Here is a 16,334-nt window from a genome sequence, read left to right as displayed (position 1 = left end):
TGGGAACGCCCCCAAGATTTGGTTCACCAGACTGAGTGGGGAAGCAATGCGGGAAGGTACAGTAAGAGGTGGTATTTGTGAAAGAGTGGAAAATCCACAGAACTAGAACTGGGTCACAACAGTTATCATAAAGGACTTGATAGTTGCTGCCTATGACCACGGACAAAGATACATAAGAAGGGGGGCAAAAGAGGGGAATAAAGGATGAGACTCCGGTTGATTCACATCTCCTAAGACCTGATCGGCTTGTACATCAGCAGGCAACAGCGGATAAGATAAAAGCTCCAAGATCACCTGTTTTCGCTGACTCAGCAACGTTTTTCATGTTTGCTTCCAGGGCTAACAACAACAGTCGAACAGTTGGCTATCTGATCCCTTTGGCATTGAAAACAGCTAGGGTTACCAACCCTACGGCATCACTCTCTCAATTTCCAATGTCGGTACGAGTTGTGCTATACCTCTACGAAAAATCAACTCTGGCTGGATGATGCCAATGGCCAGTCCACTCGACAAACTTGAACCCTACCCTACATTATAGCGTGACACCTAATCTGTGAACGCATCCCTCCACAAACCTACGATCTGATAAATGGCGACGGATACATCTGCTGCCCGACTAGAGAGTCCGGGTGATCGCAACCTCAAGAATGTCGTGTTAGGAGACCTCCTGTTCAAACCGTGGTATCAATCGATCTACCCGGAAGACTTAGTTGCCAAAGACGCCGACCGCCTCTACGTTTGCCGCTGGTGTTTTCGATATTCCTGTGATAGTGAGGCTTTTGCGACACATACCTCGGCCTGCGAGAATCGCATAATACCACCCGGTGCCAAGGTGTACGACGACGGCGGATACGCAGTGTGGGAGGTTGATGGGGAGAAACACAAGCTATTTGGGCAGAACTTGTCATTATTTGCCAAGCTGTTTCTTGACCACAAAACTGTCTTTTTTGACGTGGCAACATTCCTTTACTACATTTTGACCTTTACTGACCCCACCAATCCGGAAAATTATCATGTGCTCGGGTTTTTCTCGAAAGAAAAGCTCTCCTGGGATGCAAATAACCTGGCATGCATTTGTGTCTTCCCACCTTACCAACACAGACAGCTCGGGAAACTCTTAATGGGCGTGAGCTACAAATTGAGTGGCTGGGAATCCCCCGGTGGATATATCGGTGGCCCCGAAAAACCCTTGAGTGACCTGGGCCAGAAAAGTTATAATCGATTCTGGGCTGAGAGGATCGCCAGGTGTCTGCTACGTGGCAAGCATGGGGATGACACTACCGAGGAGAATCGCACAAAGCCGAGCACCCCATCGAAACGCAAGAAAAACCAGCGCGAAACCATGACAGTTGAAGAAATCGGTCTTGCCACTGGAATGTTGACAGAAGACGTTATCACTGCTATCCAGAGCATGGGGATCGCACAGCCCGAGAAGAAACGTACAATGAGTCGGCTTATAGGAGAGACCGAAGCTGAACAAGGCCCAAAGATGATGATTCGTAAATCAGACGTGTGGGAATGGGCTAAAACCCACCATCTTTCTCTGGATGACCCTGTACGGGAGGAAGGTTTCATGGGGCTATGGCATTCTAGAAATGTGTCCGATGATGAAGCAAGCAGCTCAGAAGAGCACTAGGATTGTCTTCCAAACTCAAGTCCTTGCTGTATGTACGATATTGTTGATGTATGATGATGATAATTAGATTGACTACGACATGATACTTAAAAGCCTATTGATAATTGTATGGAGCCTTATGCAAAGTGAACTCCAGTGCTCTTATAATGATTCCGTCTCTACGTGTCATTCAGTTTAGAGCCTCTATTGACCGAGCAATGGTCAAGTCTAGGCCAACGTGGCAGAAACAGCAGAGTCATAAAGTCTGTTCGTTGTGATCGGAGACGATTTCCAGTCCATCAAAAAGTCTCCTAGCTCTGATTGAATTGTAAATGATTTCGAGGATAGTCAAAAGTAGCAACTGCGCTATGATTTCCAGGTTTTCGTCAAGAGGGCTGGCGGGGAACATTCTGTATTACTGTGGTGGTTAAGTTACCTCGGAATGTCAGTATCGGCGCTTAATTTTTCCGGACTAGGGCAATAATGCAAGTTGAAGGCACACCATATCAAAAAAGAGTATTTTGAGCCGTTGTTCATGTCTAATTTGTCGTACTAGTAATTGAATATGGTAAAGGTGGAGGATGTTGCATCGTGACGATGCGTAGGGAAGGCGGTGAGGAAGGTATTTTTTGCCTACAGTCACCGATTCGTCGCACTATTCTGGGTTAGCGGCGAAAAAAAGCTCTGGATTTTCGACTTCTCTTCCGCTCTCTAGAACGACCGCACCAACAACCCACCGTGTCGCACCCTTGAGTCGTTTGCGGGTCTTGGTTGTTGTAACTCATCCTTTTAGGTCAACTTGCGTTTTACTCGACCAAAATATTACACAAACGCCATGGCCGATTACCTTCTCCACGAGAGCCCTATTGGCTACTCGCTTTTCAAGGTTGCCATTAAGGGCGAGACTGTCGGCAACAGCCTGAAAGAAGTTCAGGAGGGTGTCAATGATCTTGCCAGGTTCGGAAAGATGGTTGATCTCGCCAGTTTCATTCCCTTTGAGTGCGTTTCCGGCCTATAACACCGCCCTGCAAAATTTCGTCTCTAAATTCCTGTTCGCTAACCCACATCCAGAACCAACAAGCAGGCTCTTGGTGAAATCAACGATGTCTCTGAGGGTGTTGCATCCGAGACTCTGATTTCTTTCCTCGAATTGAATCTCCCCAAGCCGAGCAAGAAGAAGAAGGTTGTGCTGGGTCTTGCCGACAAGGGTCTTGCTGGAAGCATCAAATCTGCCTTCGATTTCGTGGAATGCGAAACCGGTGACACCAGCGAAGTTGTGCAGGATCTTCTCCGTGGTATTCGTCTCCACTTCACCAAGCTGGTGAAGGAGCTCCGTGATGGTGACATTGACACCGCCCAGCTTGGTCTTGGTCACGCTTACTCTCGCGCTAAGGTAAAGTTCTCCGTCCAGCGTGACGACAACCACATCATCCAGGCTATTGCCATCCTTGATCAGCTCGACAAGGCCATCAACACCTTTGCTATGCGTGTTCGCGAGTGGTACTCATGGCACTTCCCCGAGCTCATCAAGATCGTGTCTGACAACCAGCGCTACGCTGAGGTTGCCCTTTTCGTCCAGGACAAGAAGAACCTGAACGACGAAAAGTTGCATGACATTGCCGCTCTTGTTGAGGATGACAAGGGTGTCGCTCAGAACATCATTGATGCCGCTAAGCACAGTATGGGTCAGGACATCTCTGAGGCTGACATGGAGAACGTTACTGCTTTCGCCGCGCGCGTTGTCAGCCTTGCCAAGTACCGCAAATCTCTCTACCAGTACCTCGTCTCTAAGATGAGTGTCGTTGCCCCTAACCTGGCTGCTCTGATTGGAGAGGTTGTTGGTGCTCGTCTGATCTCCCACGCCGGTAGCTTGACCAACCTGTCCAAGTACCCCGCCTCCACTGTTCAGATTCTCGGTGCTGAAAAGGCTCTTTTCCGTGCCCTGAAGACCAAGGGTAACACCCCCAAGTACGGTCTGCTGTACCACTCTTCTTTCATCGGTCGCGCCGGTCCCAAGAACAAGGGTCGCATCTCCCGTTTCCTTGCCAACAAGTGCTCCATCGCTTCCCGTATCGACAACTTCTCTGAGGAGCCCACCACCAAGTTCGGTGAGGCGCTTAAGCAGCAGGTTGAGGAGCGTCTAGACTTCTACGCCACTGGTGCCGCCCCTACCAAGAACGAGGTTGCTATGGTAAGTTTGAACCAATATATTGGCTTATCATTATGATTTTACTGACTATTTCTTTACAGAAATCCGCCATGGATGCCGTCCTTGCCGGTATGGACGACGTTGACGTCAGCGACGCCGAAATGGAGGATGCCACCCCCAAGAAGGAGAAGAAAGAGAAGAAGGAGAAGAAGGAGAAGAGCGACAAGAGCGACAAGAAGAAGAAGCGCAAGTCCGATGTGGGCGAGGGCGAGTCCGAGAAGAAGAAGAAGCGTAAGCATGACACCGATGCTGAGCCTTCAAAGAAGAAGCAGAAGGCATAAAAGCGCTTTTGTTTGTAACTGGGAGTCTTTGTCATGGCGTTGGGATCTTTTTCTAATGTTTTCCATTTATTTGTTCAATTTTCTTCACGACTCGATGGGCTTGGGGATCTGTAAATTATATTGATTTAGGCCAATTACTGGCAATAAGATTTGCTCTATCTTGTGTGTATTTGGACTGTTCAAAAATGTAGATGATGTGTTACACTAAGTATGCACTGTTGTGGAAGTAGCAGGGGGGTGAAGAACATAGGCATTGTTGATACCGCGGAACCGGATTACTCTAATTTTTCTTTTCTTAATTTTTCCTTCCTTTTTGTACAACTGCGATTGGGTCCCGCAATTGCAGGACACAGTCCAATGATCTTGCCCCTCATTTTCCTGATCTCCGCACCCTACATAGTATAGGGATTCCAGCATGATGATATTACCCCTCAGGACCTGACCTGTTGAATGGAGCCGACCATTTGTTATAGCGCATAGCTCACCACGATTTGTGGGGACTCCGTGGATTTTCGTGCGAGATCGTCGCCAACTCTGACGATGATGACGGGTCCTCCTCCAAGCCTCTCGCCCAAGCGCAAACGAGAGCCTTCTGAATCCGATTATTATAGTCCATCAGCATCTCCCGTGTCAACAGTGTCTTTCGCCAGTCTTCAAGAAGTTAGATTTCGAGAAGAAGAAGTTGGGCGCCACAGTCCTCGAGCCGCAGTGGCGGGTCGATTTGGGGAACTCGCCATTCGAGGAGAACGTCGAACAAGTCTGGGGCTCCCAAATGAACATGTCACCACACGAGGGCCAACAACGCCACCACCACAAGTACTGTCCATATCTGAAGATTTCGAGGCTGGGCCTGGGATCTGGCTGGGTGACAATAACAGCAGGCAGCAAACCCTTGATCAACAGTCCCAATCGGATGTGACAAGTCACTATGCCATGAATGATAATCCTGACACTCCGGTTGCTTCACCCTCTAATGGTGAATCTGCAATTGCTTGGAAACAACTGCATCCCGTTTCTCCTTCCAAACACCGCAAACAACGACTTTCGCCCCCCTTGGGAGAATCCTCAAAAGAAGACCCATTCACCTGGCATGATGATGAGATAACAGGCCATGATCCCTCAGATCCCACAGATGATGGCTATGGAATCAATGGCGTGGGCTTCAAGCCCACTGCTGCAATGGCATGGGCCCGATCCCAGAAACGACAGAAACAAGTCGCCGAATGGAAGACTCGAGAAGCTCGAGAAGCTCGAGAAAAGCGCAGAGAAAGAAGAAACGAGAGGGATGCTCTAAACAGACTTCATGCCATTCAGCAAGGCTCCATTCAGAAACGGGTCAAATTCGACGTATAGGCCCAGAAAGAATACCGCTGGACCATTATACTACAGCTATATTCTTTCTGCGCCGCATTTGGCTTTTTTTTTGTTAGGCAATTGGCCTAGGTGTATGGGAGCAAGCATTATTGGAATTCCTTTTGGTTGATTCGGCCAGATATTCTGGCAATTTTGGAAATTGGGACGCTATGATACACAGAGATGACTTGATGACAACATGATGCCAACCATCCCTTATATGGGATGAGAATATACAGTTTTGGATACAACTCCACAGAATACCGTGACTCCAGCTCACAAGTATAGAAAACACTACCAGAATTTGTAATTGGAGGGGTCTGTCCAACTCTTCTTCCGCCTTTCCTCCTCTGCCTTTCGAGCCGCCTGCTCCATGGCCTTTTCCTTGTCCCGTTGTTTTTTGTCCTTCAGCTCCTTCATTAACTCAACTGCTTGTTTCATTCCATGTAGCTCTTCGATTCGACGTCGGCGGCAGATCTCGTATGCTCCCAATGATGTGATCGCGAACGCTGTGACGGCCCAGTTTCCTGCAGACCATAATGATCGCATGCCTAAAGATAGAAAATTTAGTCATTAGTACTCATTGCAAATAGAAGAGGAACATAGATATATCAACATACCTCCAAATATGGCGCGAGTTCCACCAATCCCAAAACCAGCGCCAATTCCGGTCATTAAAGACTCGCGCGCGCATGGAACTTTGTAGAACGAAGCCATTTCGGACACAGACACGTCGCCAATCACCTCCGAGTATGAAACATCCTTCGCACTTTTGCCTCGAGGCTTGTATGATGCATTGGAGAGCATGTTGACCTTCTCTTCGGGGTTACCGAACGCATCCCATAGTTTTCCAACTTGTGATTGGGGGAATTCATGTTTTGGTTTCGTGGGATCGGTGGTATTGGCGGTGCTTTCGGGGAGGTGGTTACCGAGCTCCTGAGAGGGGCCGGAATCTCGAGACTTGTCTGTCATTTTTCTTTCTGCGAGCTCTGTCGACTATGATTCGATTATGGCGACTAGCAAAAGAAGTAACGATCGGTATCCCGGATGGAAATTTGCTATATTGGCCTCTACGGTCTACCATTTTGGTACAGCCAATGAGAAGCTCCATTCAACATGTAGTAGCGCCCTGGAGTGGCCTGGTTTTGCGATTTTGATTTTTTACAGAAGCCAGCAAAAATACAGAAGACTCATCTTGTCAACATATTTTAGGTTCTAATCAATCAAGTAATATTACGCGAACGGAATTGGTCAAGTTGACCATGTATTTGCGCCCGCAGTTCGCCTTGTATAGACGTATTATCCATGCTTCCTCAAAGTAATCTCTTTACATCCCACGATCCCCAATACCGGCTTCCATCTCGTGTGCTTTTAGAAACGCATTCTATTATCGCAGGAATACTCAACATCTCTGGCCTTCTCAAATCGATTGGAAAAACGCTTGAATATATCGACGAAGTTGCTGAGCTGGCAAACAATGGCGACGTAGTATCATCGGTATTAAACGCTACAGTGCTCTATGTGCTTGGTTCTGGTTTCAGCGATGCTGAGCAAGTTCGAAGGGATGAATCGCGCAGTGTGTAGAAGGCCCGACTCGAAAAAGGCTGGTAAGAAGCGCTTTGAGGCTTACTATGGTGTGTGTATTTTTGTATTTTTTTAAAGGAGAAAAAATAGTTTAACCCTTTGAATCAATATAAAACTGCCCAGGGACGCGGGTTTATTCGAGAACCTATTGCTTCCTTCAAGTTTAAATCGTACTCATTGCTCGAACAAATAATTGTAGCTCACCTCCAAAGGCATGTTTTTTCCTTCTTGGCAGTGCCCTCGGGCAACATGGGCCAGATAACGTGATTGGGCTCTCCAAATTTACAGATCAAGCAGCCGCTAAGAAGCATGTTGATGCTTTCCACATCGACAAGACTTTGCTCTGCAAATTTTCTAGTTGTCTTTCCAGTTGTCTTTCCAGTCGTCTTTCCAGTCGTCTTTCCAGTCGTCTTTCCAGCTATCTTTCCAACCGTCTTTCTATACATATATATAGACATCTGGAGATTACAGTACATATAGCGTTGTATTAGGGCAGCGGAGTTCTTTACGGTAATTTCAGAGGAAAGTCTTGTCGCTGTGGAAAGAATCAACATGCTTCTTAGCAGCTGATTGATCTGTGAATCTGGCTTCATATTTCTGGCACTGGATTCTCTCACTGATTTGCCAAGTCAATAGATGCCTCACGCACATACAGGAAAGCAGGATTCCACCAGGGAGAGCCCAATCACATTATCGAGCCCAATCACATTATCTGGCCCAATCACATTATCTGGCCCATGTGTAAAATTTCCAAGGAGGACAATATCGAGATGGTTCTAGAGAGCAGCTTTACTCAAATATGAACTCTCCAAGTTCCTCCTCAAGAGCAGACTTTTTCTTGTAACGATCATCCTTCGCAGGTGGAATAACCACTTGAGGCGCAGCCTCAACAGGATCGAGCGCGAAAGGATTCACCTCCGACTCAGCTTCACTCTCATCAGGCTTGATAATGTTGTGCTCTTTCAGAACTGCCTCGACCCGTGCATGATCGTGGGCTAGATGAGACTCCACCGGAGAAAGCTAATTGTACGCTGCTAGCATTGGCTCAAACTTGCCAGTCTTGATGCAGTGGTAGACGTCACGGCCATCCAGTGGGGAGAAATATCAGTCGGTTGGATAGACTGGCCGCTTGACATCAGCAGCGCGGACAGGTCCTTTCGGACCGGGAGAAGAAGAGGAAACCACGAAAAGAGGAGATTGAATCTTCTGAGTCTTTCTTGCAGAAGATAAGATTGACTTAGCGCAAACTGAAGTCTCCGGAGTTGCAGGAGTAGGAACAGTTGCACGCGGCTTCTTGGATGCAGGCGATGTAGCCTCCTTGGAAGAAGACGCAGAAGCAGTGATACGACGCTTTCGCGGCGTGATCACAAGAGAAGAAACTTCGTCGATATCATGATCATCCTCTTCCGCAGCAGGATCTTCAACCAGACGGCGTGAGACGCAATAGTGAGGGGGCGGATGAGCAGTTTGCATGAAGCGAATGAGGTTCTTAGGTGGATTCCGCCGGAAGGAGCATCTGCTTGCAGCATTTATAATATTCAAGTTCAGCACAGGTGAAACCATGAAATTCTTTCCAAAATGGTAAGTCGTGGACCGTTTATTATAAACTTCATATAACTTGATATATCCTATCTGCTCAAATTTCAGGACTTAGCGTCTTCCAAGATTGTAAATAATCATATTTGAGTAAAGCAGCCTTAGAGAACCATGTCGATAATGTCCATCTTGAAAAGTTTATATGTGAGCCAGATATAAAAAATAGAGAGCAATGCAAAGACTCTCTGGAACGAGAGAATGGGAGGAGGGAGAATCTCCATGCCGGAGATATGGCCTTTATATAGGCCAGGGCAACAAACGCCGCATCGGGAGTCTCCATATGGAGATCTCCTGATAAGCAACATAGATAAGTAGAAATTCCATCGCTTCCCATGCGAGTGGCCGGCGGCATATCTATAATCCGACAGAAAACAAAAATGGATAGTTATTCCGGGAGAGTATGACTAATGTTCACCACGCGTGCAAGGAGACGCGGACGCGTCGAAATAGTGCATTAAGATCGACTGGATTCAAAGCGGCCAACTAGGATTGGATCCTCTACGATAGGCATTGGCTGCAGGAACTCTCCCTTTTGCGTCGCCCCACGTTTGTGCCATTGATCTTTAAAACACCCGACGTTTTCCTTATTCCTCTAATCCTATTCCATGTTCTCTTAACGCGACCCGCGCTGCCCCAAAAAAGTATTCTGAGCAGCCCGGCCGGGCCCCAACTTCACGATGCCTTCGCGAAAACCTAGCAAGTTTGGGAACAAGTTCCGATCAGGTGCAGCATCGTCTAATCCACGTCGCACGAAAACCGTCGAGTTCGCATCCTTACGATCAACCGAGGCCACATCTCAAGATGAGAAATTCGAGGCCATTCGACTGGCCAACACCATCGATGAATCTCTCGGATTCCCACGTTTCGAGTCTGGCGAGACAAGAGCTGGCTGGCTTATCAACATGCACAGTACGACAATAGAAGATGACAATGTGCCAGGAGGCCGCGCTGGTGTGGATTATTACTTTCTTCAAGACGACGGAGGAAGTTTTAAAGCCACCGTCGAATATGACCCGTATCTTCTCATCGCTGTTAAGAAAGGCCATGAGATGGAAGTAGAAGAATGGTGTCGGCGAAACTTCGAAGGATTGATCAAGAATTTCAAAAGAGTCGACAAGGAAGACTTGGATCTCCCAAACCACCTTCTCGGATATCGGAGGACATTCATCAGGTTGAACTTGGCCAATGTTAGCAACTTACTTGAGGTTCGACGGACCCTTTTGCCGCTGGCAGAGAAGAACAAGAAAAATGCGACTGAGATGGACGCATATGCGGAAATGACTAGGTTTGTCATGAAATAAAGTCTTAAGCTTGACATTTAATTGCTTACTGATCATATTTGAAGTGTAACCACTGGCTTCGACCTGTTTGATGACGAAATAATTAATGAGCAACGACCTAATGCCAACATGCAAGCGAGTGATTTTATTGTTGATATTCGAGAGTATGACGTTCCATACCATGTGCGAGTATCAATCGATAAGGGTTTGTGATTTCAATATGCGGGAACGCACAGGAGAAATGAATTTCAATCCGACTAACCCTTTATAGATATTCGAATTGGAAAGTGGTACAGTGTGCAGTCAAAGCAAGGCGTGATATCCTTGACATGTCTGGAAGACCGACTTCAACGTGCCGATCCTGTCGTCCTAGCCTTTGATATTGAGACTACGAAGCTTCCTCTCAAGTTCCCCGATGCTGCCTTTGATCAAATCATGATGATTTCTTATATGATTGACGGACAAGGATTTCTTATCACGAATCGTGAAATCGTATCGGAAGATATCAATGATTTTGAGTACACACCCAAACCTGAGTACCCAGGTGCTTTTGTGATTTTCAATGAGCCAAACGAGAGAGGCGTTTTAGAGCGATTCTTTGAACACATCAAGATTGCCAAACCCACCGTCATCGCGACGTACAACGGTGATTTCTTCGATTGGCCATTCGTTGAAGCAAGGGCAAGTGTTCAAGGAATTGATATGTACACCGAAATCGGGTTTAGAAAGAACAGCGAAGATATCTACCAAGCTGATTACTGTGTGCACATGGATTGTTTTGCGTGGGTGAGTCGTGACAGTTATTTACCCCAAGGAAGTCGTGGCTTGAAAGCTGTGACGGTCGCAAAGCTTGGATACGACCCCGATGAGCTTGATCCAGAATTGATGACCCCTTACGCGAGTGAGCGGCCCCAAACGCTGGCTGAATACTCAGTTTCCGATGCTGTCGCGACCTATTACTTATACATGAAATATGTGCACCCTTTCATTTTTTCGCTGTGCACTGTTATTCCCCTCAACCCAGACGACACACTGCGAAAGGGAACTGGAACCTTGTGTGAAATGCTTCTCATGGTCCAGGCTTACCAAAATGAGATCGTTCTGCCCAATAAGCATAAGGACCCCCCTGAAACATTTTATGAGGGTCATCTGCTCGAATCCCAAACATACGTTGGTGGTCACGTCGAAAGTATTGAAGCTGGAGTTTTCCGAAGCGATATCCCTGTTACCTTCACGGTTGATCCAACTGCGATCGACGAGCTCATTAAGGATCTTGACCACGCCCTCAAGTTCAGTGTTGAAGTCGAGGAGAAAAAGTCACTGGATGATGTCACAAACTACGAAGAAGTCAAGGCCCAAATCTTGGAACGATTACTTGATCTGAAGAACAACCCTACAAGAAATGAGGTTCCCTTCATCTATCACTTGGATGTTGCTGCCATGTATCCCAATATCATGATCACTAATCGTTTACAACCCGACTCTATGATTGATGAGTCTAACTGCGCTGCCTGCGATTTTAACCGACCCGGTAAGTCTTGCGACAGGCGCATGCCCTGGGCCTGGCGTGGTGAATTTTTGCCCGCAAAGCGCGACGAATATAACATGATTCGGCGGGCGACTGCCAATGAGCGCTTTCCAGGACGACACAAAAACTCCCCCATGAGATCATTTGGGGAACTCAGTATTGAAGAACAAGCTGGCGTGGTGAAGAAGCGACTACAAGACTACAGCAAGAAGATTTATCACAAAATCCACGACAGTAAGACTATGGTCCGTGAGGCGATCATTTGTCAAAGAGAAAATCCTTTCTATGTTGATACTGTACGAAATTTCCGTGATCGTCGATATGACTTCAAGGGAAAGCAGAAAGTATGGAAGAACAAAACAGACTCTTTACAGTCATCTGGTGCTTCTGCCGCTGAGATTGATGAGGCCAAGAAAATGATCGTGCTTTTCGACTCCCTACAACTTGCCCATAAGGTTATTCTGAACAGTTTCTACGGTTATGTCATGCGAAAGGGTTCTCGTTGGTATTCCATGGAGATGGCCGGTGTTACTTGTCTTACGGGTGCCCATATTATTCAAATGGCGCGAGAGCTGGTTGAACGTATCGGCCGACCCTTGGAACTTGACACTGATGGTATTTGGTGTATGCTTCCAGGAACCTTCCCCGAAAACTTTACATTTACCCTGAAGAATGGGAAGAAGCTAGGAATCTCGTATCCATGTGTTATGCTTAACCACCTTGTTCACGCGAAGTATACAAATCACCAGTACCAGGCGCTTGTTGAGCCTTCAACCCACAAATATCAAACATACAGCGAAAACTCCATTTTCTTCGAGGTTGATGGTCCATACCGAGCTATGATTTTGCCAACCTCAAAGGAGGAAGACAAGAATTTGAAGAAACGATATGCTGTCTTCAACCACGACGGATCCTTGGCTGAGTTGAAGGGTTTCGAAGTCAAGCGACGAGGAGAGCTGAAATTGATCAAGATCTTCCAGACACAACTCTTCAAATTTTTCTTGGAGGGTAACAACCTGGCGGAGACGTATGCTGCCGTTGCACGTGTTGCCGATCGATGGCTGGATGTGCTTTACGAAAAGGGTGCTACGCTGGCGGACGAAGAGCTGATAGACCTCATTTCGGAAAACCGAAGCATGTCAAAATCTCTGGAGGAGTATGGAACTCAAAAGTCTACATCCATCACTACAGCCAGGCGTCTGGCAGAGTTTCTGGGCGAACAAATGGTCAAAGACAAGGGCTTGAACTGCAAGTACATTATCTCCTCGAGACCAAGGAATACCCCTGTCACCGAACGAGCTATCCCTGTTGCCATTTTCTCTGCTGAGCCGGCTGTCAAGCGATTTTTCCTGCGTAAATGGCTCAAAGAAGACCCTGCTGATATGGACCCTCGGACCATCATTGATTGGGACTACTATCTTGAACGTCTGGGATCAGTGGTGCAAAAGCTCATCACGATTCCTGCTGCATTGCAAAAGCTTAGGAACCCCGTTCCTCGCGTTGCTCACCCAGATTGGTTACAGCGCCGTATCAACCAAATGGACGACAAGTTCAAGCAAAAGAAGATGACTGACATGTTTACGAAATCGGACAAAGCACCACTCTCTTCTATATCCACTAATATTTTGGAACATCGTGTTCAGCATGTCGGTGACATGGATGAAGCCATTGCGAACTCGACCCAGAAAATTAAGTCACCTGAAGCCAAGGTGTCCCAAAAAAGAAAGCACCCTGAGACAGCCCAGAATACAGCTCTCGATCCATTCGCTACCCTCCCCGCTGTCATGCCGTCCATCAATGATGATTACCAGGATTTCCTGAAATACCAGAAACAGAAATGGAAGATTCAGAAACAAGCCCGAATCCGCCGCCGTCAACTATTTGGTGATCGAATGAACGTTGCATCAGACTCGCTGGGTGGCTTCTTCCGCAGTCAAGCACAGATGTTGTATATCAGTACATGGCAGGTGTTGCAATTGTGCGAAACTGGTCGGCCTGGTATTGTGCGAGCCTTCGTTCTCATCGATCAAAAGATCCATGCACTAAGCGTGAAGGTTCCGCGACAGTTTTTTGTGAATTTGAAGCGAGATTCATTACCTGACATTGAAGTGCCTGACTGTGAGGTCGAAAAGGTTAACCACACATTGCCCAATGGACATCCGTCAGTCCATCTCTTCAAAGTGTCCTTATCAGAAGACACCTTCCTCGAAGAGGCAGATAAGATGGAGGCATTGTTCCAACACTCAAGTATCGAGGGTGTATATGAGCGAAATCTCTCACCGAGTATCAGAGCGGTGCTTAAGCTGGGTAGCCACTGCACTTTTGATGAAGAGCAGCGCGGTGTTTTGGGCGAAGGACTCGAGAAAGGGTTCGATCTATCCACGTTACTTCATGCTACATCTGATCAGCTTTACCTTGCGGAATCTCCCCTCGCTTATCATTACCTTTATCACGTTGCTTCTGGTGACAGACAAGTGTTTGCGTTGTTCTCAACAACGAAAAACGAGGCCCATATTGTCATTCTCAACCGCACAAGGGATGTTCAAGGCCTCCCGAACGTCGACAAAATCTATTCCGAGCTTCTTGGTCGGAAGCTTCAAGATGGATCGAGTGATGAGACACAGAATGCATTCCAATACCAAGATAAAATCCACTTCAAGACTACCCAGGTGATGACCCGAAGAAAGGCGCACCTCGAGGTTGGCGACTTGGTAAGAAAGCTTCGAAGTGATGAGACCCAGCCAGCAGTTCTAGTCATTCAATCTCAACAGAAAGACCGCCTCTGTCACGATATTCCCATCCTCAGAGAGTACCCAACTTTGTCCGTCAAACCTGAAGTATCAGATATGGATCTCCCACCACTGGGCTGGCAGTCATTCATTGCCCGGCGCCTTGTGACCCATTATTTGTATTTGTCCGCTTGGATCCAACATTTAACCCTTCTGGCTCGATACGGAGACGTGCCTCTTTGCAATCTGGAAACCGATGACCCGCGGTACCTGATTGATATTTCGTATGCCAGACGACTCCAGCAAAGCAACGTTGTCTTATGGTGGTCAGAAGCGCCTCGTCCAGACCACGCCGGTTACGAGAAAGATGACCTTACCGGATCATTAGAGAAGGTCAACATGCCCTCTGTGAACGTACCGAACGCCTATGCCACGGTCTGCATCGAGTTAGATGTTCGTAATCTCGCTATCAACACGATTCTCACATCCTCGATTGTCAATGACAACGATGGAAACGATGCTCTTTTAGCCTCAGGGAACGGAGAGGATACTGGAGTTTTGTACTCTGAGAAAGCATTTGCATCTGCCGGTGCGCATGTTCTGCGGGAAATGGTTAAAAATTGGTGGACTGAGGCCTGTGCTGGAAATAGCATGGCTGATATCATGGTCCAGCATTTGATCCGATGGGTGGAGAGCCCGGTCTCGTGTCTTTACGACAGATCTTTGCACAATTACGTACGAATGCTGTCACGGAAATCATTCCAAAGATTGATGGCTGAATTTCGACGAGTTGGATCCAACGTCGTTTTTGCCAGCTCCACGCGTCTCTTGCTACAGACCACGAAGACAGAGGTAGGCAATGCGTACGCCTATAGCCAGTACGTTTTGAAATCAATTCGGGCAAACCCATCCTTCCATTTCATTGATCTCGAGATCAAGGAGTACTGGGACTACCTTGTCTGGTACGATGAATATAACTACGGTGGTAAGGGATGTCGAGAGGTGGTGGAAGCCGACAACCAAGACCTTGAGACCGTTATGCATTGGCAGCTCAATCGTTTTTTGCCGGCACCTATGCAGACTATCTTCCACGATTGGGTGGTTGAGTATATCGAGCTGATGCACACGTTGAAACGACCTGATCTCCAGGATGGCAATATGTCTTCTACCCCTCGTATGACTCAGATTCCTATCGGACAGCCGGGTGACAAGGAAAGCGAGGAGATCACCGCTATTCTAGCTGAAAGATTCTCCAAGCCTCTGAAGAAGCAAATCACCGGCCTGATTCGCCGCCAGCGTGATGAACTGCTTCATCCTGAGCTTGCCTCCGACTATGCCTTCCCCGTTCTTCCAGGTGTCCTGGTTGATCCTGCCAACGACAAACGCAACCCAGCACTCGAATTGGTGAAATTGCTCATGCAAGTTCTCAGTTTGTCCAAGACAACTACGCTGGAATCCCGACTGCTTCGTCGCGAGTTGCTGGCACTATTTGAAGTCCGTGAGTTCAGTAAGGAGGGTCGGTTCGAGAACCCAAGCACCAACCTCAAACTCACGGAGCTGACCTGTAACGCCTGCTGTCTCATTCGCGACCTGGATTTGTGCCGTGACGAGGATGTACTGCCAGACCCTGGCACCGAAAACATCAACACCCCCAAACCGTGGCGTTGTCCGTTCTGTCAGACAGAATATGACCGGCTTGCCCAGGAGGAAGTCCTCATTGGCCAGGTTCACGGTCTTGTGGTTGAGTGGCAGACGCAGGATCTCAAATGTTCCAAGTGCCGCAATCTTCAAGTGAGCGAATTCATGGAACACTGCTCTTGTAGCGGTGTCTGGGCACCGACCGTGGATCTCAACGAGATAAAGAGAAAACTTTCAGTCTTACAGAGTGCAGCCAAGTTTCATAGCCTACAACTGCTGGAGAATGTGGTTAACGGCGTGCTTGGCCAGATGTAAGGTTCGAGTGGATGTTTCATGTTATCCCTTTGTATGGTTTCTTCCGTCTCATTTGTCTTTCTACTATAACTTTGTCTATTTGATGGGAGTTTTATGAGGAGCCTGAAGGTTCTTGGCGTTATTTTGGCATTTTCTTCTTATTTGTTTTGCATTGCATGGGTGTTTGGCCACGGGGTTGTGTAAATAGCGGGAAAGCCGTTGACGAT

General features: G+C 47.4%; 7 protein-coding genes across 7 annotated transcripts; 5 read left to right on the top strand and 2 right to left on the bottom strand.

Moving 5' to 3' along the window:
* Window positions 1–589: 589 nt before the first annotated feature.
* Window positions 590–1,636, top strand: N7478_009615 (putative histone acetyltransferase (MysT1); the record flags this gene model as incomplete). Its single annotated transcript, XM_056925829.1, has 1 exon — window positions 590–1,636. One exon carries the CDS (start codon window positions 590–592, stop codon window positions 1,634–1,636), a length of 1,047 nt encoding a protein of 348 aa, XP_056775199.1.
* An 814-nt stretch (window positions 1,637–2,450) lies between these two features.
* sik1 (snoRNP complex protein NOP56) lies at window positions 2,451–4,105 on the top strand (the record flags this gene model as incomplete). The annotated part of the gene is made up of 3 exons (XM_056925828.1): window positions 2,451–2,614; window positions 2,687–3,806; window positions 3,866–4,105. 3 exons carry the CDS (start codon window positions 2,451–2,453, stop codon window positions 4,103–4,105), a joined length of 1,524 nt encoding a protein of 507 aa, XP_056775198.1.
* A 540-nt stretch (window positions 4,106–4,645) lies between these two features.
* On the top strand, window positions 4,646–5,458 carry N7478_009613 (uncharacterized protein; the record flags this gene model as incomplete). The annotated part of the gene is made up of 1 exon (XM_056925827.1): window positions 4,646–5,458. One exon carries the CDS (start codon window positions 4,646–4,648, stop codon window positions 5,456–5,458), a length of 813 nt encoding a protein of 270 aa, XP_056775197.1.
* Window positions 5,459–5,752: 294 nt separating this feature from the next.
* Window positions 5,753–6,430, bottom strand: N7478_009612 (uncharacterized protein; the record flags this gene model as incomplete). The annotated part of the gene is made up of 2 exons (XM_056925826.1): window positions 5,753–6,009; window positions 6,079–6,430. 2 exons carry the CDS (start codon window positions 6,428–6,430, stop codon window positions 5,753–5,755), a joined length of 609 nt encoding a protein of 202 aa, XP_056775196.1.
* A 333-nt stretch (window positions 6,431–6,763) lies between these two features.
* Window positions 6,764–7,042, top strand: N7478_009611 (uncharacterized protein; the record flags this gene model as incomplete). Its single annotated transcript, XM_056925825.1, has 1 exon — window positions 6,764–7,042. The coding sequence occupies one exon, from the start codon at window positions 6,764–6,766 to the stop codon at window positions 7,040–7,042; it is 279 nt and encodes a 92-aa protein (XP_056775195.1).
* Window positions 7,043–7,831: 789 nt separating this feature from the next.
* N7478_009610 (uncharacterized protein) lies at window positions 7,832–8,515 on the bottom strand (the record flags this gene model as incomplete). Its single annotated transcript, XM_056925824.1, has 2 exons — window positions 7,832–8,062; window positions 8,165–8,515. The coding sequence occupies 2 exons, from the start codon at window positions 8,513–8,515 to the stop codon at window positions 7,832–7,834; spliced, it is 582 nt and encodes a 193-aa protein (XP_056775194.1).
* An 800-nt stretch (window positions 8,516–9,315) lies between these two features.
* Window positions 9,316–16,128, top strand: N7478_009609 (DNA polymerase epsilon catalytic subunit POL2; the record flags this gene model as incomplete). Its single annotated transcript, XM_056925823.1, has 3 exons — window positions 9,316–9,923; window positions 9,984–10,123; window positions 10,190–16,128. The coding sequence occupies 3 exons, from the start codon at window positions 9,316–9,318 to the stop codon at window positions 16,126–16,128; spliced, it is 6,687 nt and encodes a 2,228-aa protein (XP_056775193.1).
* Between the last annotated feature and the right edge of the window lie 206 nt (window positions 16,129–16,334).

This window comes from Penicillium angulare, assembly GCF_028827245.1.
Source record: "Penicillium angulare strain IBT 27051 chromosome Unknown utg000007l_segment0_segment0, whole genome shotgun sequence".
Classification (NCBI taxonomy): Eukaryota; Fungi; Ascomycota; class Eurotiomycetes; order Eurotiales; family Aspergillaceae; genus Penicillium; species Penicillium angulare.
The sequence above is the reverse complement of the archived record's forward strand: the minus strand, read 5'-3'. Positions and strand labels throughout refer to the sequence as shown.